Below are 21,980 nucleotides of genomic sequence, written 5' to 3'. Positions count from 1 at the left end.
ACTGCTGGGCAGTTGTCAATCTGTTCCTCTTTTTCTAGTATAGGATTTGTTGGCTGGTGCCGTGCTAGTAGCAGCTATATCAGAGAGGTGGTGGCTGTAGGAACAGCAATTGAAAAAAAAAAACCTTTCTGAAGCCTGGAGGTTTTGTCCCCCTCCCCCATCTTCAAGGAGCAGGTTTTACATGCGCGCCCATAGTCACCAGAGAGAATAAGACCTATACACTCACACACCAGCCCACAACAAAACCTGCACAGGCAGAGCTGAGGAGCTCTCACCAGGAAGCTGACTTAACCCAAACCACTCAGCTATTTCTCGTCATACTATATCTGGGTCTGCTGCTGCTGCTGCCTCCGGATGAACTAAACCCAGACTCTAGGACTTATTTGGCCTGTACGTGCAGTGCTACCTGCTTACTTCTTGGTTTTTTTTTCTTTTTCTGTAATATAATTGTTCTAATCTGGTTTAAAAAAAATCCATCTGAAAACCAAGAACCCAGAACTCCACTCTTCTTTTTTTCCTCCCCTATCTCACTCAGAGTATTTGACTTCCGTAACGTTTATTTTCAACAGCAGCTTTCAGCTTCCTGCATCTGGTGAGTTCTTTTTTTTTTCCTAAATGTCTTGATGTGAATTTATATTCTGAATCAAATCCAGTGTTTTCAGTTTTACATTTATTAATAAATTTCTGAAAATGATGTACATCATAATCAGTTTTAGTTTTAATAGCATCTGTTAAATCTTCAATATTGTGATACTGTGTTAAACATTGGTCTAATCCCCCAGGTCATGTATGTTCTTCTGGATTTTTGTTTGTTGCAAAGTTTTTTTCCACTTCAGCATAAAAAGGCCTTGTATAAAAGTAGAAGAAGTGGCATCATGGGCTGTGCCATGCCAGTAAATTACATTTTAACTGAGGTAAGAAAAAAGAAAGAAAAAGTGGATTACTCTAAAAATGGTGTGTCTGGTTCTGATCCCTTTGGCTATTGTATGAACTATGAACCCAGCAGAGACACACAGGTGTAAACCTGCAACGCCTCAAAGGACAGTTTGCTTCCTCATCCATGAAGTACACCATGGTTGCGAGAAAACTGTTCTGTTTCGTTTTAAATGGTTCCAAGAAAATTTAGATGAAGATTTTATTGTGGGAATGATGAAGTTTAGGCTATTAGGACCAAAGTGAGATTCAAATTGTCTTTATTTTGCCAGTATCTTTGTCAGCGGTTCTGGTTGCAGTGGAAGCGTGGCCCAGCTTCTCCACCTTCAGTCCAAGCAGGAAGGGCTTCGTGTGCCGTCTAAATGGCCGCAGACGTAACTCTTTGCTTTCCTCTCAGCCCTGCACCTCTTCTCCTCTGCATTCTGAGCCAGCCATGTCATGCTCATGGTATGGGATCGCATCAGAGAGTGGTATGAGTGTGCATGCACTTGTGTGTGCACATCTATACTCACATTTTTAGGTGCTGCTTACAAAAACTGCCTCTTACATTGTTTTAGTGGCTGTGGGATGGTCTTGTCACATTACCAAAGAGAGGTAGTTAATCTAAAAGGTGAATGAGGAAAGAGCGTACAGAGGCGGAACCATCCTTCCGACACAGGTCCCCGCAAAAAAATTTGAATGTGGCTCTAAGATTTTCTATCGGTTTCTTTCAGCTGTGTTTCCATCTGTGGATGGGGTGGGATTGGGGTTGTGGCATCTGGAGGATGCCAGCTTTAACAAAGGATTTGTCCTGAAGAAAACATTTGCAGAGGACAAAGGTAGGATAAATGGGATTAGACAGTTCTTAGCAAACAGATGGGTYGGTGTTTTTTTGATCTCAGTACATGCCTGTCTGCTGTTGCTGTTGGAATAAGGTGGAATTGGGCATTGCATTGTGCTGCTTTATATTTTACCTTTCTGAAACCCGCTGCAAATGTTCCAGTAGAAAAGATCATACATATATACTTGATTTCAGAATGTGGTTTAATTTCCTCTATCACAGACAGGTCTGAAGATGTGTSGTACAAGTGAATTCCATTTTGCCAGGGAAGGGGGCTATGGATTTGATGTGAACACCCTGTCTGGGACGTGGGGAGCCTCTGTACGGCAGAAAAGCCCTATGTCCACTTGCTTCCTACTAAGACAAGATAAAGCCTTAGCAGAGTGTAATACCAAGTTTTACATTCACCAGATTAGGTGCTACAAATGGGGAAAATTAGTAGTCTTATATTTATAGAGAATCTGTGCTTTTATAAGCAATCTGTACTTACTAAGTTTCAGAGCAAAGAATTAAAATACAATAAATGTGCCTGATGCAAGACAAGTTCATAATCCATTGGCAGGGCAAAATGGCTGTAAATTACTGTCATTTAATCCCGTTTTAAGGTAGCTTTACCATGCTGGAGAACTGTAACATGGCCTCAGTGCACATTAATCACCTGTATCAGAGGATAGTCTCTATACCTACATGCAGCCCAGTAAAACCATGAAGTTGGAGATATACTCCCAGAAATACTTTTCCACCCTTGGCAGCCAGCTTTCTGAGGAAAATGTTTAAATGTATAATTTTAACAGATTCTGGCTCAGCTGGTCCATTGGGAGTGTGAATTTGGCGGTGAAATGGAAGCACTCTGCCTGCTGCGTGTCTCTGCCAGGCCGAGAGACTGATATTAAAGTAGCATCAGCTGATTACAGCTGCCAGCACCAGTGATATCAGAGAGGCAATCTCTTGCACAGCTAAGGACAAGCCATATAAAGCCTTTAAGTGGACACTCTGCAGTATTTCCAAACCATGCTGGAAACGAGCAGAATTTGTGGTGGCTGTCTTGCAGACTGAGCCTGCCGCCTGTCTTGTACCGCAACGGGGCTGCGTGAACGGAAGCACCTTGCTCTGTGGCGTGCTTTTTGATAACCTGTCAGAAGGACATGAAGACATAGAGGTCAAAGTCTCTCTGTTTCTCTTCTTGCTATTGCTGTGCAAATCTAGATGGGTACCAGGAGCTGGCTAAGAGCTTTAAATCAAGAGGATTTTTTGCTGAAAAATGCCTTTTCTGCCTAAAACAAACATCTCAGTTTTCTTTATAAAATATTGGTGCTATGATTCTATAACTTTAAGAAATAGTCAAATATTACTGAACRCACTGTTCAAGTGGTTAAGTCAATTTGGCATTGATTATACAATGAAAAATTGCAAATTTTTTTGATGGTGGTTCGATTATTGTTTGAAAACAATTAAAATGAATAACTGAAACTTGCCTGTTTCAAAGTCTTAACTTGGCATTTCAGAGCCTGGCATCATTTCCAAATTAGGTTCTCATTTTTTGGTCAGTGGTGTGTGGTTTTATTAAATCAGCAATTCTCAAATGTTTCCATGCTGTGAACACAGCTTACAGCTGAAAAAAGTCTTGGGATAACCCCAGCATAGTAATCAAGAGAGGAAGTTATCTGTGGCTATCTCAAGCCTGCTATTAAAGCATTGCTGCTTTAAAATATTGGACAAGATCAGAAAAATGTAACAAAGCAACGTTAAAGCAAAATTTGTGGGTTGTAACCTACCAACAACTATTTTCTGCAAAACCAAATACAGTTTCATGTATGTTTAGCAGAATTTAGCTGTGCTTCATTTTTGATGTCAGTGAAATCTTCCTAACCCACCAAAGAGAGAAATTTGGAACCAGAGAAACCTCTGTAATGCAGCAGTGAGCATGAGGACTGGAAGCTGTTAGTACAAAACTTTGCTCTAACAGGTCTAAAATGAGCAGCTGCCAAAGCAGCGAGGAGTAACAGGCACAACCGGTCGCATCCTGCTGGGAGGCTATTCCTGCCACTCTAACAGCTGGGCGATAGCTGGGAACGGAGTTTGAGCACTTACTGTACGCACATGGTTATCCCAAAGTGAAAGAGGGTATGAAAATATCTGCTTGCTCCTAGACCCGCTCTTGGCCGTCCCTGCACTTGTCACAGATCCTTTGATCTTTCCCGCCCTTCACAGCAGCTCGTAGCTGTGTCTGTGTCAGATTTTCGGCACGAGAACTCTTATTTGGTCTTCGGTAACAGAAGCCAAGGAGAGCTGTAAATGCCTGAGTGATGCTGGCAGGACTGAGCTCGGCACGCTTGTCTCTGCCTGGCAGAATAACTGGCCATACGAACCTGCTGAAAACCACGTGTGGATTCTGCTGTTGGTTGGGGGGGTTCCCCAAGGGGCGACCGTGGGACGCGTCGCATCGGAAAGACCCAACATGTGCAGGAAGGAATGAACACCTCTTCCAGCAGCAGCTGGGACGCAGGGCTGTGGTTAGCTACAGCGCAGAGCCAGGCTTGTCACTCACACTGTGTTGCAGGCTGGAGTACTAGTCCAAACAGGTGATGTTCATCCAGCTTGAAGTTGTTTTAATATCTGGTGATATGTCTTTTTCTCTTGACTGACAGCGATATGATTTCAAAGGTTGTCCTGGTTTATGTAAAACTACAGATAAGATTGGCACTCCTAAAGCAGAAGTGGGAGGCCAAGACCCCTAGGTGGTTAAGCCGTTTCAGTTGTCTTCTGTGCACACCGTCACGGAAATACTGTGAAAGCTTTCACTCTAGCAAGAAAGCCTTTCTTTCCTTTCGGTTGAAAGACATGTTAGTGGACACACAGTTTATTTGCAGCCTGCCTTTTTTTAAACTAAAATGACTGTGCTTAAGATTGGTTAAGTCTCGGAGTTCAAAGTGTAGCCATTTTATTAAATTAATGACAGCTGAATTATCTATTAACTTCATCACATCTCTGAGCTTGTGTTTTCCTCATTACAAAAATATATTATAAAATCTCCTTCTTAAAAATCCCTCATGTAATTTCTTTTGTTTTCATCAATATAAAAGCCAGTTTTAAAATTCATGTATCTTTCAGTGGAGTTTTAATTCTGGATGAAAAGCCGCTGTGTAAAATATCTCTGTGAATTTGAACTAAGCCTCCCAGGATTCAAAATCAAGCATGGGAAATGTTCTCACAATATTCAAGCTCTCCTAAAATATCTCTTTTTTTTCATATGTTTGATCATTTTCTTGCAAAATATATAAACCCCAAGAAAATCAAGGAAAAATTTAAAACATTCCTTTCCATGCCTCCCACTGAAAAACAGAAAGTCTGCATTGAGATTTACCATGGCATGGGGATTTGCCCAATCTTTTCACTAGATGAAAGCCAAATACATGTCAGCTTTAAGAACGTGCAATGTCTTCTCAAAAGGTTGAACTGAAGAAGGAGTAAGAGGGACTTGTGTATTACTTTTGGTACTAAAGAGTAGAGCCTTTTCTCCTCTTAACCTGTTCTATATGACCCAGTGCTGCCTGCAATATTACATGTTTTATAAAAAAGTGAGAAGAGATTAAGGTTATACAGGAATTGGAGAAAGGTGAAGGAAAGCAGGCTTGGACGAACATATTCTGCTCTGGCATATGGTTGATCATCAGTGTAAATCAATGTAAAATCTGAACAACCAGGTATAACTTGTGGTACTTTCAAAAAAAAATGTTGTCAGCATGCTCCTTTGAAATTGTGCTTTAGCCATAACTATGCATAGGATGTATGCAATTCCATGTGGGCAAGTAGGCACGCACATTTGTTGTGTTTATTTTAATCTGCTAGGAATTCTAGGAAGTTTACATAGTGAGAAAAAAATCTTTTCCAACCTATCTTGTAAATACGTATTAACTGATTTTTACCCTAAAGCCAGGTAGAGTGCATGAATCCTGGGTTGTGGGCTAGACTGTAGAAGGCAACTCCTTTTTAATTTATAAAACAAATTAAAGGGCTAAAGTACACGTGGAAGGAAAACACATGGGGGGAGAATGATGATAATTGTGTGTTTTTATTTTGCAACTTCTACCTGCAAAGTGTTTAAAATTGTTTCCAAGCATGCACTCAAAATTTTTAACATTTTAACATACATGCATGCACACCCCAAAATTAAGAAAGAATTTAGAATGGCAGTTTCACTCTGGCTGAAATCTAGACTACGATTTTAAACAGCCTAATATATACAGAGGCAAGAACAAACTTTTTGATGTTGGCAATTCTAAGGCGAAAAGTTAAAATTGTCAGCCAGTTTCTTAGTGTTATAAATTAAATAACCAACCAAATTATTGTTGCTCACTTAATCCTGGCTTTGCTCATTAACTTTAGAAGTTTAACACACATTGCAACAAAACTAGTGTCACATGCAATGAATGTGTTCCTCCCTAAATGAAAAAAATTTGATGTGCTTTATCCAGAAGTAATTACTTTGAATTGTTCAGTGTCAAATGATGCATCATTATTTGCTACTCAAAACATGTATACATTCAATGCATATTTTCTTCTTATCATAAAACATGCAAAAATAATCTTCCATCAAACACTGGATAATTCTGTTCTAACACTAATATTTTCCTCCTCCACCTTTTGCCTCCCACTGAAATCAAACTTATGCAAATGCTACATAATTCAATGAATGTGGAGAACCTACTTCTACCCCCCTGTAGTCATGGGGAGAAGATCTGGGCTTGAGAGTCTCCTATTTTTTAAATTTTGTGATGAAAGCATGGTAAGCAACCCCTCTGTGTGTTTAAGTGAGCCAAGTGAAACTTGAAGAGACAGCTTAAAGTAACCTAGGAGCCCTTGCGAGGCATCTGTGGAGGGCAGTGGAGAAATGGTAGGACTTTTTTTCAGACTTTTTAACATTGTGGGGGGTTATGTCAGCTGTATTGTTCATATATTAGCAGTTAGCGATACTGTTTATATTGATTACTTGTAATGTGGCAGTGTTTCAGGGACCTGATCAGGAAGATCTGGTACTGTGCAAACATGCAAGAGGAGACGGGTCTGATCCTAGGTTAGAGTCAAAACACCCTGAAGTCAGTAGAAATAGTCCTTTCTACTGCAGTGGGCTTGACACAGGCCCAGAAAGAGAGAAAACCCTTTCGCCTTGGTACAAGTGTGTACGTGGGGTTGCCAGCTTGTTAGTTTTGACATTTTATCATTTTACACATCTGTTGGATTTAATATAAATCTGTGCATCTCCTTAACAAGAAATTATCATAACATATTGTGATCGTGTCTAAAAAATTTAACAGATGCAGTAGAAATATAAGACACCATGATCTATCAGTTGTGTACCTACGTTACTGCAAATCCAGGCTCATGTGAGCAGCCATTTCTGCATGTGTTTACAAATACACATGCACATTTATACGTAGAAATAAAGGAAAAATATACGAACATTTCAACAATGCATCCATTGCTTGATGCAGAATATATGTGCAGGTTTTGAAATGAGGGTAAGATATTTTGCACTGAATATTTGTCTATTTTGTGTAGCAATCTGTAGCAAAATCTTCCACAAATGAGTACCTGTGCATGTATATATGTATTTGTATGTAGACACACACACACAAACATGCATTCACATACATATGTCATGTATTTTTGTGTACATGAATGTGTGGATTCATTACTGAAATGGTTAAGTTTTTGAATATATACTGTTTCATCTTTGGATATTACTGTGTCTATATATGCATATATAATCATATGTATCCAGTCTAGCAAATAATGTGTCATTCTGAAAAAAAATTACAAGTGTTTATTTAAAACTGACATATATTAGTAATGTATAAAAGAGAAATGGGTACTTCCTGATGACTATACCCGTATCTGTAGATAGCCAGTCAACTATTAAAAACCTGGGGAAAGGGCTAGACTTTGCGGAAAGAGCACACAATTGTTTGAGGTTGTGGATAGGAGAGTACTTCAAATTCGGTGAACCAAAAATTTGAGGAGATTTTGAAGAGTTAAGCCAGTAAAAAAAAGAAAATCTACAAAATATGCCTTTTTTGATTTGTCTCGAACTTCAAGAAGGGCTAACCGTATCAAAAGAGGATGTGGCATGAAAAATGTGAAGTGACTGCGGCTCAAGCTGCAAACATTTCCACATGTCAATAATTCTACACATGGTATTCTCATTGAAGTCAAGTAAATTACTTAAATACTTTGCATTTTATAAGATTAGCCCTTCAGTTTGCTTATAATGAAATTAGACATGAAGACTTGCATTAAGACCAGAGGTCCGTTCTGATCTACAGACAGATTTTTCATAGGTACAGGTAGTAGCGCTATAGTCAGTGCGTAGARGTTTATCCATGTTCATCCTCATGCATATCTGTATCCCTGTCTGCACCCAAAAGTAGTTCTGTATCAGCAATGAATATAAATGTATATATGTATACATATGCATAATATATATACACAGAAATATGTACACAAAAACAGGGACTCCAAGGGAACTGAGATGGCTGGCAAACTTCTGTGCGCAAACACGCATGTGACATTTGCATGTCAGCTGCTTCATATGAGGCCTTATCTGTGGTGAAATTCAAGACATGTTTAAGAGCAGAGAGTAAAGATTATCAGAGGGAGGGGTGGGAAAGGCAGGCTGACGTGCCCGTACCTGGCAGAAGGCACGCGCTCGGTAAGCGCGAAGGAGCAGTACGAGGCATGTGCAATGCGTCGGGCACGACATGCTGCTCCATTTCCACTGGCTTCGGAGGCTATTGGATCGGACGGCGAATGGGCCACGGGCTGTTCTCTGTGAAGGGGTGAATTTCCTACACTAAATTTACTCAAATTTTAATTTGGAGAGGATGCAATCTTTATACTGTAAATGGGTCATTTTTGAAAATGCCCTGTAGTCCCCTGAGTACTGCGCAGTCTGTAAGTTATCAAGTCAGGCCATAAATATGTGAAAAAAAAGACTTCAGACTCTTGGCTTGAGTTCTAAGCAGGCTGCTTAGCACTGCCAGCTCTCATCGGCTTCTCCTGAATTCAAGATCTCAGATCAATACACCAGGGTCTTAGAGACTTTTTGACGATTTTTAGAGTAGTTCTAATTATTTGTGTTTGTGCTTAATTTGTAAGTGGCTGGATCAAGGTGTGATTAGTCACAGCTAGATGATCCTTGACAGTAAAATAAACATTTCCTTTGTTTAATTGGATAATTAAAATTAGGGCTAAATAGTTTTTCTCAGTGAGTCTAGTGGTTAATTGAATGGATCTTCAGACATGTCATTATCCACTGCCTATATGCATTCATTATAGGTATTATTACTGAACTAATGAACTGGCAGTTGTTACTTTAGGCTAAAATATCTCATTATACAGCTATATACATATGTGCATGTATGTAAGTGTACATTTGCTTATAAGGAAAGCTTTCATTCCTTTACTAGGACTTCATGTCTTATTTCATCTTCTAAATAACATTGGTCTGTGTTTATCATTGTTTTATAGCAAAATGTGGATTTTTCCTTTAAACCTGATAACTTGATTTAGCTTGCTAATGATAAAATTGTCAAGATGACTGACTACTTGTTCCTAAATCCTTTTTTCAGTTTCAGTTGTTAAAACTGCCAAAGAAAAAAAGAGAGGTTTAAATTTCCAGGTATTGTCTTGAGCAAGCAGTGATTTTTTGTAAGGGTTGCCAAGAAAGTGTTTGTCCATTTTTTTAAACTTCATGGATTTGGAAGTTAAAAAAAAAAAAAACCTTCATGGACTTGGAAGTTTTAAAAATTTTCATTTTGCATTTTTTTAATATTGAAGCACTGAAATTTTAAAACAAGGATTTCAGTTTGTGAATAAGAAAATGAAAGATAAAAATTTCTAAGTTGTTATGTCTGCAGAGTTGTTATGTCAGGACCCTTTTTAAATGTTTGAAGAAATTTGTTTTTGAGAAAGTAAGACATCCTGTCTTTCAAAATATGGGTTCACTGAATGTTGCTTGTTCTTCTAACTTTAGGAAACCATTGCAGGTGTGATTTTTTTTTTTTTAAGGATAAAACAGCTGTATAAAAGCTCTCATCCAAGCTTCTGTGCTTCCTCACAATTCTTTAAAATATAAAACCACACTGAGTGATAGTCTGGCAATTAATCCATCAGTACCACAAACATACCAGGCATCTGAAGCATCTTGCCAGTGTAATACAGTCTGCCGTCTTGCTGTTGGGCCAGAGAATAAAGATAGATCCTGTAGTAACCTGCTTGGAAAGGGAGTAAGTTGAAGGCAGATTTTTTGGTGCTGTAGTGTGGGGAAAAGACTTGGAAAGATATGGGGCTGTAAGGTAAAGTCCTCTGGGAGGCAGTTCTTCCTCATGACAGAAGACAGGCGGTACCACCGCCAAAAGCCACTATGGACTGAAATGGTGACACTATCTGAGGGGCAGAGAGGCTGTTCCCTAGGTTGGCAAGACCAAGGACCACTTAGAGCTATGGATCAAAATCCTTTAAAAATGAGTTTAAAAACCAGGAGGCAGGTAACGCACATGTCAGAGCACCAGCTTAATGAACGCCTGAAAGGAAGCCTTCACAGCGAGGGGCCATTTGCTTGTGGAGCAGCGGCAGTCTCCGAATGGACTGCAGCTGATGTATTAGTTTTCGGTAGTCCCACGCTGTGCTGGCAAAGGCATGTGCAGCAGTCTGGAGGGTCGCATCTGCATGGAGCTGGTACAACTCTTGTATGGAGCTGAAAGCAAAGGGCCATGCATGACCTTGGCTCTCTGGTCATCTAACCATTCGTCCAGACCAGATCCATGGTGCCCACAAGGTTTCTATCACAGGGGCCAACCTTCTCCCTGCTCTATTTTCTGGTTGCTGCTCCTAACTGGGCAATAGCATCCCTGCCTTCTCCAGATTTATTGCCCACCTGCTGACCCTCACTGCCCCTGAGATTGCTCTCAGACCCTGCTCTGTGCTCTGCAGCGCTCACGGCATCCGCTGAGGAGAAGGTGTAAGCTGTGGGTTGTTCTGGTCAGTGAGGATAGTTTCCACTTCTCCTTCCTCTTGATAGCCTCTAAGTAAGAGATGCAACGGGCGTTTTATGTATCTGCAGTGCAGTCTGAAGAAACAGTGATTATAATCAACATGATAGAAAAAAAACACAGAAACTGTTTTGCAGGCCAGATCTCTGTGTGAGGTGGAACTTGGTGTGATGTAAAGAGGAGAAATGTGGGCAGGCAAAGCCAATACATGCATTCAAGCATTGCACAGCGAATGGAAGTCTCTCCAGTGTTTTCAACTTTCTATTAGTATAAATATTCTTATTTCCTTGCAATATCGGTTCCCTTCAAGAGCCAGTTTATGCAATGCTCAAGCTTAAAAATTACCCAGCTCATGTCCTGGTGTCAACAGGAACTGCAGTAAGCTGTAATTGTGGTAGAGACCGGATAATGGCAATAATGATTAGTATGTTAATTGCTTTAACTCTCAAAAACATTTTCTGACTGGCTGATCAGTGTAATGTCTAAAAAGCCTGTCGTCTTGCCTACTTAATTTTGTTTACATATGAGCTAATCCCTTTCAGACCCCAGCCTACCCGAGGTTCCAGTATCAATATCTGAGATAGGCTTTGGAAGTAGGATTTCCTGACTCTTTATTGTCCCCAGGTCATTAGACACTCTCCATCCCCTGCAGACATTTAGCCGCAGTGAGCCTATGTCCATGGGCATGCTCACAGTGACCTTTAGTAGATGCCAGAGGTATTCCTGGGATAAATGAAAACCCCATTTATTTCAGAAGATAAACTTACCTCTTCTGATATAAATAGTCCTGCTTTCATCTGTTGGTAGAATGCTTCAACAAATCTTAGATTCATTTTTCACGCAGTGTGTATTCATGTGGATCCTGAACCTGCAAAGAACGTGGTGTTCCTGTGCCCTCTTCCCATACKGCCATGTTACGGGATCATAACACCGCTTACCTTCCCATAACGTATGAGGGCATGCTAAAGTGCGGGACTGCTGCCCCAGTGGGAGCAGTATCAGGCGCTGTGCCTGCAGGATGAGCTGCAGCCTGCAGTCCCCAGAGAGCAGCAGCCATTCTGCCCCAGCGTGGCATCGCAGGCGACCCTGGCGCTGGGGTGAGGACACGCAGGCCATGGCTCTGCCCTCCGCTGGGAAAGGTTAGTGCTGCCAGAAACCCTGAGTGTACCGAGTTTCAGAGGCTGCGATGTGATGTGCCTCTGCTGTGGGGACCTGGAGGGTGAAGCTTCTTGTGCTCCGGGGCGCCCATGCTGTGAGTGAAGTCTGAGTGCTGTGCAGCCACGTGCAAGCACTAAATACAAGTTGCTGCTAGTGCCCTATATTGCAAAGAAGGTGCGAACAAAAATATGAAAGCAAAGAAAATGAAGATTGCATTAGTTATGTAGACAGTATCATACAGTTGAAGAAACATTGCTCTATGTAAAACTGTGCAATAATTTTATTTGCAGTTAAATACAAAAATTCATTAAAAGTCACTATTCAGAACGATCTCATCAGAATTAGACATATATTCCTATGCTTAATAATACTAAAAAAACCCCTCACAACAACATTCAAATAAAACCTTCAATTAGTGCGAGTGATGAAAACATAAAGCAAAATAGTGTAAAAGAAGATAGAGGTATTTATCTGGAATTCCAGCTGTAAAATTAACTTCATAAAATTTGTAAGATATGGAAAACCAAACTGCTGGAAAACATTTCATCAACAGCATCAACTCAACCGTTTGTTATTAGAACTTTTTGTGCAGTCTTTTAATGGGTGCAGCATGTTGCACTGTCAGGCCTAGTCTGTAGTATATAATAAGAGAGAAAGGAATGAAAGCTTTTGCAAATATTTACACAACTGGTTGTATACTGATGTTTAGAACTACCCTATGCTGGCAATTTTTAAAGGACATTGTTTTTTATTGATGTTTAAAGGTTTTTTTTCCACTAATTGAGGTGAACAAGCATAATTATTTTAATACATTAAAATTTTCTTGTCCTAAGATGGTGTCAATGACAGGCTATGTACATAATTAAAAATACAACTTGAATATGCATGTATGTAGTACCAATAGTATGTAAAGGAGTGTGAACTCCAGATGGCTGCAAACAAAAGCAAGATCAGGACCTCTGGCTGCCATCTGTCCTCAGGATCAGAATATGGACCCCGTTATGTACTCTTCATTTTTATTCATCAGTGGAATGGAGATCAATACAATTTGCTTTGAAAACATCCCTGCGCTGTTGTGGTGGGTTGCTTCAGTGTTTGTTACTGTGTGTATTGACTAGCTATGCCCACTAGCCCTTAACACCTTTTTTAATCTTTAATTATTTATATATATTTTTTCAAAATAGGCAACATAATCAGATCCATTTATCAACAAACTGAGTAGCAGAACAATTCTTTTATCTGTCTTTGTCTATTTTGGCATTAATGAAATAGCAAAAGTCACAATTTGGACATCCTTATTTTTCCCCACTGTCAAATATACACAAAATAATGAAACTAAAGGCATTAAAGACTACTTGTGTGAAGGAAATGTTTGTTCTGAAAAGGAGACCTTGTACATGCTAACTTTCTCCTGGCAGCGTGCAGTTTTGTCTGAATCATATGCTGCCAGGCTGTGGTGAATTGCGGTGTTCTCAAACTGTGCTGCTGACACAATTTTGAAGTAGATTGCCCTGAAGGAAAGATGATGATGCACTTAAGTAATTGGACTGTGCATCCCGCATAGACTTTTTGAGTTTTGCATAGTTACATTTTGTAAATATCTTGTTTAATTTCCTTGGGAGGGAATTAAATTTTGGGGGAAGAGGAGAAGAAACAGTAGTGTTAGACCTCTTTCAGTTTTAAAAGCAAATTTTCAATTGCTGTCATGAAACTTTAAGTTCATGGAACTGTTAATTTCCCGGCAGACAGGAATGCTGCTGCTCGGGTCTCAGCCTCCATCCAAATTCTTAGAATCGCACTTGCATCGTGAAAGCGTACGTTGCGCTTGCAAACCAGGAAGTGCAAACTGTTGCAATGGTTTTTCTAAATGCCCGTAACCAGAGTAAGCATGACAACTGCCAGACAGGCTCCATGCAGCGTGTATAAAGTACAATGCACAGGCCAAGGCTTGGACACATCTTCTTTTGGCCGGTCTGTTGGATGGAAGAAATGGCAGGTGTGCCAGCAGCTGGCAGGATGAGAGGAGGTAGGGTGCTGCCTAATTACAAAATGGAAGCAGAGGAGTTGCGGGTAGCAGTTGTCGATGCCTGTAAAATCTTCTCTAAGCTCATCCAGTGCTTTTCTCTTTTTTCCTTTTTAATTCCCTTTATGAAATAAGCTGAAGCATTGAGTGTATTTCTAGCATACTCTGCTAGATTACTATTACTATTGCTATCTACTATTTCTAGTACACTCTACCAGAAATATGGGGGGTGAGAGGGGAGAGTCTTAGGCTAGTGAAACCGGAGTTTGTTACTGCAACGTGCATATGTGCTTTTCGTGGCCATCATTCATTTCTGTGCTAATAACCTTAAAATCTGACTTCCCTCTTCATATCGAAGGGGCAGAAATATATTATTTATGTAATGCACAGAGGAAATTTTGTAATTACGCTGTTATATTTTTTAACTAATGCTGTTGAACAGAACTAATTTTCCTTCATTTTTTCAGGTAATGATTTTCATAGTGTTTTGTGTGTAGCCAGTTTCTCCCTGTGTGAGCAGTGAAGCTTCCACACAGCTAGTGGGGAAAAGATAAATGCTTTCAAAATAGGAAAATTTGACTGAATGCTGGCAGGAGCTCAAAAGCAATTACATACTACCAGGAGGTACTCTCAGTTCAGTTTTACAACAAACTTAATGTAACTATATCTCCTTCAAATGAAATTGTTTGGCTGGGGCAGCATTGGTGATACGGCTTCCCTTGGCTTGTGCTTACTTGCTTCTTGAAAGTGATTTGTAAGAAAAATTTTGAACATTTTTGTATTTTTGCTGTGAATCCTATGTTACTTTTGAAAACCATTATGGTTCATGTCGCTCAAGAGTCACATCTGAAGTCTTTTCTTCCTCATTGTTGCAAGTGGTTCTGTCTTATTGTTCATTATAGAACAGCTTAAATCAGTTAATGAAGGGCTTTTTTTCTCTTGGCTACCCCTAGAGATCATGGGTATATTTCCAAGGGAGTCTAARCTGATTGGTCAAGGGTGATTCAGGTTTTTGGTAGAGTCTTGGTTAAAAAGTCAGAGGCAGCAAATGTCTCTCTAAAAGCAGATTAGGAACAAAGTTAATCAAATTAATTTATTAGTTCTTGAGACAAGTGGAGGGAAAAAGTAGTTGGTCTCAGTGGAGAATAGCATAGATGATACAACTGTTAGCCCTGGTGGAGCAGCAAGAAGCTTATTTACATGAATGGCTGTTGCACACACAGCTGGGTGGGAGGGAATGACAAAGTTCAGCATCCTTGATGTGGAGTACTCCCCATGGCTGTCCAAAGACATATCCAGGAAACTGCATCTTGATCAAGAGTGTTCTGTTTTCCGTGGTTTATAAATGGTACATTTTATTTTTACTCTTCCAGAAACATCATTTGACTCACAGAAGAATTAAAACTGACAGCACCACAGACCTGTGTGGGAGAAAAGGGGATCTTAGATTCAAGTGACACAACCAAGTCTTGAGGAGTAAAGAAGTTTGGATGGCTTCTCACCAAATGGAAGTGATCTAGAGGGCCCTCTGAGAACGCTGCATCTCTGCATCCAGCTCCTACTGCGTCGAGACGGTGCACTTGGACCTGAACGTTAATAAAATGCTGGATTCAATCAAGTGTGTACTGGTGGGAGACTCCGCAGTGGGGAAAACTTCACTCTTGGTACGTTTCACATCCGAGACTTTTCCAGATGCCTACAGACCCACTGTGTATGAAAATACCGGAGTGGATGTCTTCATGGATGGTGTACAGATTAGTCTAGGTCTTTGGGACACATCTGGCAGCGATGCCTTCAAAGGCATTCGTCCCCTCTCATATCAACAGGCAGATGTGGTGTTAATGTGCTACTCGGTGGCAAACCACAACTCCTTTCTAAACCTGAGGAATAAATGGATTGGTGAGATCCGCAACCACTTGCCCCGCATCCCTGTTTTGGTAGTGGCTACTCAGACTGATCAGCGAGATACAGGGCCCTATAGTTCCTCCTGCATTAGCCCGATGGACGGGAAGCGGCTGGCCCAGGATGTCCGGGCCAAAGGCTATTTGGAGTGCTCTGCCCTCAGCAACAGAGGAGTGCAGCAGGTGTTTGAGTATGCGGTCCGCACGGCGGTCAATCAAGCCAAAAGACAGAACAGGCGGAAGCTCTTCTCCATTAATGAGTGCAAGATCTTTTGAGTCCAGTCAGCAGTAGTTTTGCTCACATTTGTTCATTCTTTCTTTGCACAAAGATATATTAGCAGAGACAGTGGAAGGCAAATCAAAGGAGGACTCCCGGCAGGATCACACAGTACAGGTGCCCCTAATGAGACAGAGAGACGCTCTATCTGATCTGCCTTTCTTTTTTCATTTTTCCCTTTCCACAGGTACTATCTTTAAAAATGAAAAGTGCAGGTGCCCTTCTTCACAAATCTGTGTATGGACTTTGCTAGTCTGGACTGGCATGGGCCTAGTCTGGAGATTTACAGACAATAGCTGTGCTGATTTTGTTGTTGTCATTGATGTTCCTTGGTTGTTGGTTTGTCTGCATTTATTTAATGATGGAAACTTCTGCCCGGATCTAACCCTCTCCTGACAAATCTGTCCATGTGGAATTTTTGTACTCTAAGAACTTTGTACATAAAGTCTGACCACTGTGTATGCTATTTAAAAGACTTTTGTATATGTTGTTGTAAAATCCTGACAGAGTTTATTTTCATATGTTGGAAGTTCTTCCTGTAGCTAACCACAAAAGCAGATTCTCCAATCCATAAAATAGTGGCCTGCAGACTAGCAGTTCTTACACATGTCCAAGTTACTACACAATAGTAATCAAATCCAGTGTGTCCAGCACAGGAGTGATCAAAAATTAGTGATATCTGATAGCTCTCCTGTAGCTTTCTGAGATTTGTTTTGTTATCTTTGTCTCATTCCTAGCAGGCTGGATACTGTCTCAACAATGTCATCAAAGATAGGATGAACTGGGAGGAAACTAACCTGATTTCTTTCTAAACTTGACCTAGTTACAACCCTGGAAGGGTTGGCTTGCAGTCAGGGCTGGTTTAGATATATGGGTGGGGTGACAGAAATCTGTGCCATCGCCTCTGTTGCCCCTGCGGTATTTCTGGTGGCAAAAGATTTCAGTTTCCAGGGATGAAAGGTATTTTTTCAGGAGAACTAAAATTCTCACATATTTTTAGTATGCTTTTTTTTTTTCCAAACAGTGGTTTTATTGAAACCAGTCACTAAATATAATAAAAATTTAAGTGCATGGCAATGTTGTATGCACCTATTTAGAATGGCTGAATAACTTTTTTGGGAGTTTGCGTACTGAGCGTAATTACCTGGATTGTATGAAACAAAGAGTGAAACAGGCTTTGCATCCTGGGGAGCCTGGCAAATATGAGAGTCAAATCCTGAGGTACTTGGGAGTTACTCTCCTGCAGAGAAAGCCAGTTTAAGGAGGTGGGAACTCCACATGTGTAAGAGAGCTCTGCTGGAAGATGGATGTGGGTTCAGCACACCATGTCATAAATTCCTTGTGATTTGCAGTGTCCCCCTTCTCTTCATGTTATCTGTGCAAAACCCTCTGCTCCGCAGCATCCCTCAGGTCTTGCAAATCTGTCTCATCCCAAGGTTTCTGCTGCCCACAGCAGAAATCCCCTGGGGGGGAATTCTTAGTGTGGCAAGATTTTTGTTCTCTCCCTGTCCTTTAGCTAGCTCAGAACTGGCCTTCAAGGGGTTTATAGCATAGTGTCAGGAGAGGTGGCACATAAAACTGTTGGATGAGTCTCTCTCCACGTGGATCCCAAGAGAATGACCTCAGTTTTGACTGAGCCCTAACTCATGTATTTCAACAGGAATGGATGCAAAGGCTTACCTGATTCAAATCCAAGGTGGGAGTTCAGGAGTTACCTTATTTAGCAAATAAGCTATAGCTCAGATTTACCTACAGTTTCTTCCTGAAAAAGTGATCAGGTGCTCTTCTCAGTGCTCTGTTCTACCTCTGAGCTTCTCTGTAAAGGGCAATTACAAATTAAATCGGTCTCCTCCTATAAATCCCAGAGATGATCTGACTTGTGAGGTAGTATTTGCATTATGGCTGCCTTGAAGAGCAACTGTGCACAAAATGCCCACCACTTACCAGGCTGGGGAATATTTAGTGCTCATCAACCTCATTTGAGGGGAGACTTCTTGTCATAAAATACATATTGGTCTCATGTGAGACTTTTATACCAGCTTTAAATCCTTACAAGCTCCTGCACCCTAGAACACAAGACAAGGGCTCCCCTCATCACTCAGCCCTTCTGTGGTATTCTCTTTCCTGCCACTCTTTCTCGTTCTAAAATTTCAGGCATAGATTGCAAACCCTTTGCCCCCTGAAACACTAAAATTGATAATGTTTGAAAAAGAACCTGAACTGCGTGATACTTATGTATAGTTACATAAGTGCCTAGGTATTTGCAGTCCTCACTTAAAAACATTTTGGCTTTTGGAACACACATATTTCTACATCTCAGCTCTTGCAATGCCTCTTCACTGACAGTTGTGTTTTTTGTAACCCTAATTTAAAAGTAGCTATTGTTACTGTTTGAACATTAAAGAACACATGCAAAATAATCACATTGTAAATCTTCAAATCTGTTGTTATACTTTTAGAAATTTCTGTTATGGTCCCCACCCCACTAACTGATTTAACCTGGCTTAGTCAACTTTTTTGAGATACATTTTTGCCACCATGTTCCACTAAATGGTCTTTTGTTCTGTGGGTTAAGCTTTGTTTACAACAGTTCATATACAGATATTTTTAATGATTTGAAGAATTAGTAACTGCTAGGCCAGGATGCTATGCCATGATATCTGCCATGGGATGCTGGCATTCGGTGCCCAGAAGGCTGCAGAGTGGCTGCAGAGAGTTGTATCAAAGAAGTCAGATGAATATGTGTTCCAGAATTACAGCATAAGTGAAATTCCTACTTCATGCATATTTGTTTCACAAGGCTTGTTATGGTGTGTTACAAAATGAAGAAATGAAGGTTTGTTCGCAGTGAAGGAAGGCAGAGAGGATTCTCAGAGACATGTGAGTTGACAATGGATGGGGAATTTTGGGGTGTCTTAATATGCTCTTGACTGTGGGTCCTAAAGTCAGTGCAAGGTGTGAGGTCACTGGGTAAAAGCAGGCTGATTTTTAATATCAAATCAGATGGAGATATGAAATGGATGAAGGGAATTTTGGTTTGGTGTGATATGAATAAAACTGGTTCAATTTTCACAGCCTTGCTATTTACAAGCTCTCAAAGCTAAAAGGCCCATTTTGTTGCGAACAAACTGTGAAATACRTTATTTTAGTAACAGTAATTAAGTAGCTTTCCCTGAGCTACACACTAATGTGCTCAAGAAGTGTGGCATCGCAAATGTGGAGAGACGTGTCTGGACATAACAGAAATCAGTGGAAAATCCCTTTGGGTCTGAGTGGGGACCACAGAGTTGTCAGCATGAGCTGACATAACACTGGGTTTTACAGAGTGACTCGGTCCCACAAAGCATCAAATTCAGCGCTGTGGTTTTGATGATGCCCAGCACCAGGTGGGTTGGGAGGACACACGTCCGCAGGTCCACAGTACCCCGCTCTCGCCTCGGGTCTTGACCTGGCCAAAGCCCTGAGATGCCAGGTTTAATCCTCTTTCCAGAAATGCTGTTGGCATGAATTGCATTGTTGTTCATGTTGTTTTGAGAAATATTAATTTTTTTTTGAGTGATATGAGACATTGGGCCACCTTCTGTTTATGTTTTCTGTGGAAAGATGATTCCTCTTATCAGTCTGGAATATACAAACTTTAAAATGTCATTTTGTGTCCGCAGCATGGCCTCAGCTGAACAGCTGCTTGGGGTGGGGATTGTGCAACGGCAACGGCGCTGYGCACCGAGGGGAAACGCGCGGCCCTCGGTGCCGGTGGCAAGGCGAGGCAGGGACGGACCCCCTAGGCCTCCCGCAAAACCATACCAGGGTTGTTWTGATAACGTTACTTGGGCAACGGGGTCCTTGGGTACAGCTCTGTGATAAGAATCTGCCTCTAATATTCAAAAGAGATTCAAATGACAGCTGGGCAAAATTAGTTTCAACTTCTTTTCCTCTGAAAAATGGCAGGTCTGGGGAGAATAAAACACCGTGCAGCCTCAAGTCTGTTCGGTTGAATTTTTTCAGCTAAGAGAAGAAACCTTGCCCAAATGCTCCATTTCAACCTTTCCAAAACAAACCATTTCAATTTGTTATTTTGTTGCTAAATCTATTTTGGCTCACTGTTAAAACAGCTTAAAAGGAAAAAAAGAAAGAGAGAAAATATTTGACATTTCAAATAAGGATAGAAAAAGCACTATTGTTTTTGTCATCATTTGACTTTCCCTTTGGACAGAAAAAATCATTCTGTGTTACTCATTTTTTTAATTAATTCTGCAAGTTGAATAAAAAATTGGATGGATATGCAATTTTAATTAAGATCATGAACTACCCTTTCAGCAGCAAAAAAATGTTTTCTTTTGTAATTTGCAAAATGTGATGAGAACACATTTTGTTATTTGAAATGTGGATTTCACAGCTTTTTCATACTTACTTGATCTGTAGCATACAATACAAATCTTTTCTAAGAATAAACAATAAAAATACATTTTTGATCTTTTTTTCCCCAGAATTTTCATGTGGGAAATTATTCAAGTGTGATAAATATAATTAACACTATTTTGTCTGTCTGATATTTGTAATTAACAGTTTGCAAATATTTGCATGATTTTTAACTCCTTATGCTTGTGTTGCTCTGTTTAGCAAAGTTTTGTGTCACAGTTGCTTCTGTTTTTGTGGTTACCTTCTTAACTTCAAGATGAAAGAGTCTCTCTCTCTTTCACGGCTAGGGATTTCTCCCAGTATGGTGGCAGAACTCTGCAGGAGGTGATAACTGGCGGTGGCAGTGACAGGGAAGGAGCCGATGCAATTGCTCTTTCTAGAGAGCAGGGCAAGTGTCCCTGCATGGCATTTTCAGCCCTGGTTCCCTGTCTGTCTGACAGGGGCCCTCCTGGAGCACACAGTGAGGCCATCCTGGTCCRTATACCTGTGTTTCCCTTTCACAGCATCTGAGGGAAAAAAGGGCAGAAGGGGAACAGTGTGCATTTGATCATCTCCCCTTCTTTCAGGGTGGAACTGGAGCATAGCCAGAGACAGAAAATGGTCCCAGGATGCACTGTTTGGCCGTAAAGTCCCCTCGGACGTGCCCAAGCATGGACCCTCACTCAGGAAGGATGCCTAAAAATGTGCTTAAGTTAGGGCCAAAACTGGGGCCATATTGGAAAAGGATAGCATTTTCAAAATTACCTGTGTCACCTGGACTCTCAAATAACATTATCTAGGTCCCTTTTAGAGCATTTTGAAAAAACTGTACCTTTAGATGCTTTGAAAATTTGATCACAGGTGCCCAGTAACATACCCTGTGTGTACACTGCAACTGCTGAGAGTGTTTGAACACATGCTACCTAATGCTTGTGTCGATACAGAAAATGTATTTAAAGCAGTCTTTCTATGCATGGTTCCATAATCACCGCAGGGATCAGACATGAAGTAAAAAAAAAAAAGTCATTCTCAGGTCTCAGCCTTTCCTGTATTACCATTCCATTCAAGTGAATACAGCCATTAAAATAGTTTCAAATGAATGGGGCAATTTATACCTCTTAACATCTTCTCCTAATACCTCTCCTGCACAGAGCTCAGGTTAATATACAACAAAGAAAAACTTCATTTCAGAATATCACAAAGGCTTGTCCATTCTTGCCGTTGTGAGCAAGTTAACCACCTTGAGTTAATTAAAAATCAGTTTAACCCCTGAAAACCCCTGTGCCAGGTATAGGCACAGTTAGTTAGGTTGGAAAAAAGTCTGAAAACAGAAAATAGTCTTGTTAGAAAATAGTCTGAAGCTACTGTAATGAACTGTTATCTCTGGATGTGAGGAAAAACATCTTATGCCTCAGAGATT

General features: G+C 40.6%; 1 protein-coding gene across 2 annotated transcripts; it reads left to right on the top strand.

The window, feature by feature from the left end:
* Positions 1–255: 255 nt before the first annotated feature.
* On the top strand, positions 256–20,634 carry RHOH (ras homolog family member H). 2 transcript variants are annotated; one of them, XM_026088112.1, is made up of 2 exons: positions 256–592; positions 15,358–20,634. In XM_026088112.1, the coding sequence occupies exon 2, from the start codon at positions 15,586–15,588 to the stop codon at positions 16,159–16,161; it is 576 nt and encodes a 191-aa protein (XP_025943897.1). In that variant the 5' UTR covers positions 256–592; positions 15,358–15,585; the 3' UTR covers positions 16,162–20,634. The 2 variants fall into 2 exon arrangements, with proteins under 2 accessions (XP_025943897.1, XP_025943898.1); XM_026088113.1 differs by lacking the exon at positions 256–592 and adding an exon at positions 1,617–1,751.
* The last annotated feature ends 1,346 nt before the right edge of the window (positions 20,635–21,980 follow it).

This window comes from Apteryx rowi, unplaced genomic scaffold (assembly GCF_003343035.1).
Source record: "Apteryx rowi isolate R43461 unplaced genomic scaffold, aptRow1 scaffold_751, whole genome shotgun sequence".
Classification (NCBI taxonomy): Eukaryota; Metazoa; Chordata; class Aves; order Apterygiformes; family Apterygidae; genus Apteryx; species Apteryx rowi.
Note: the sequence above shows the minus strand (reverse complement) of the source record. Positions and strands in the feature narration are given on the sequence as shown.

Excerpts from the sequence above, each read along its gene's own strand:
- RHOH (XM_026088112.1), top strand. The coding sequence starts at position 15,586 with ATGCTGGATTCAATCAAGTGTGTACTGGTGGGAGACTCCGCAGTGGGG.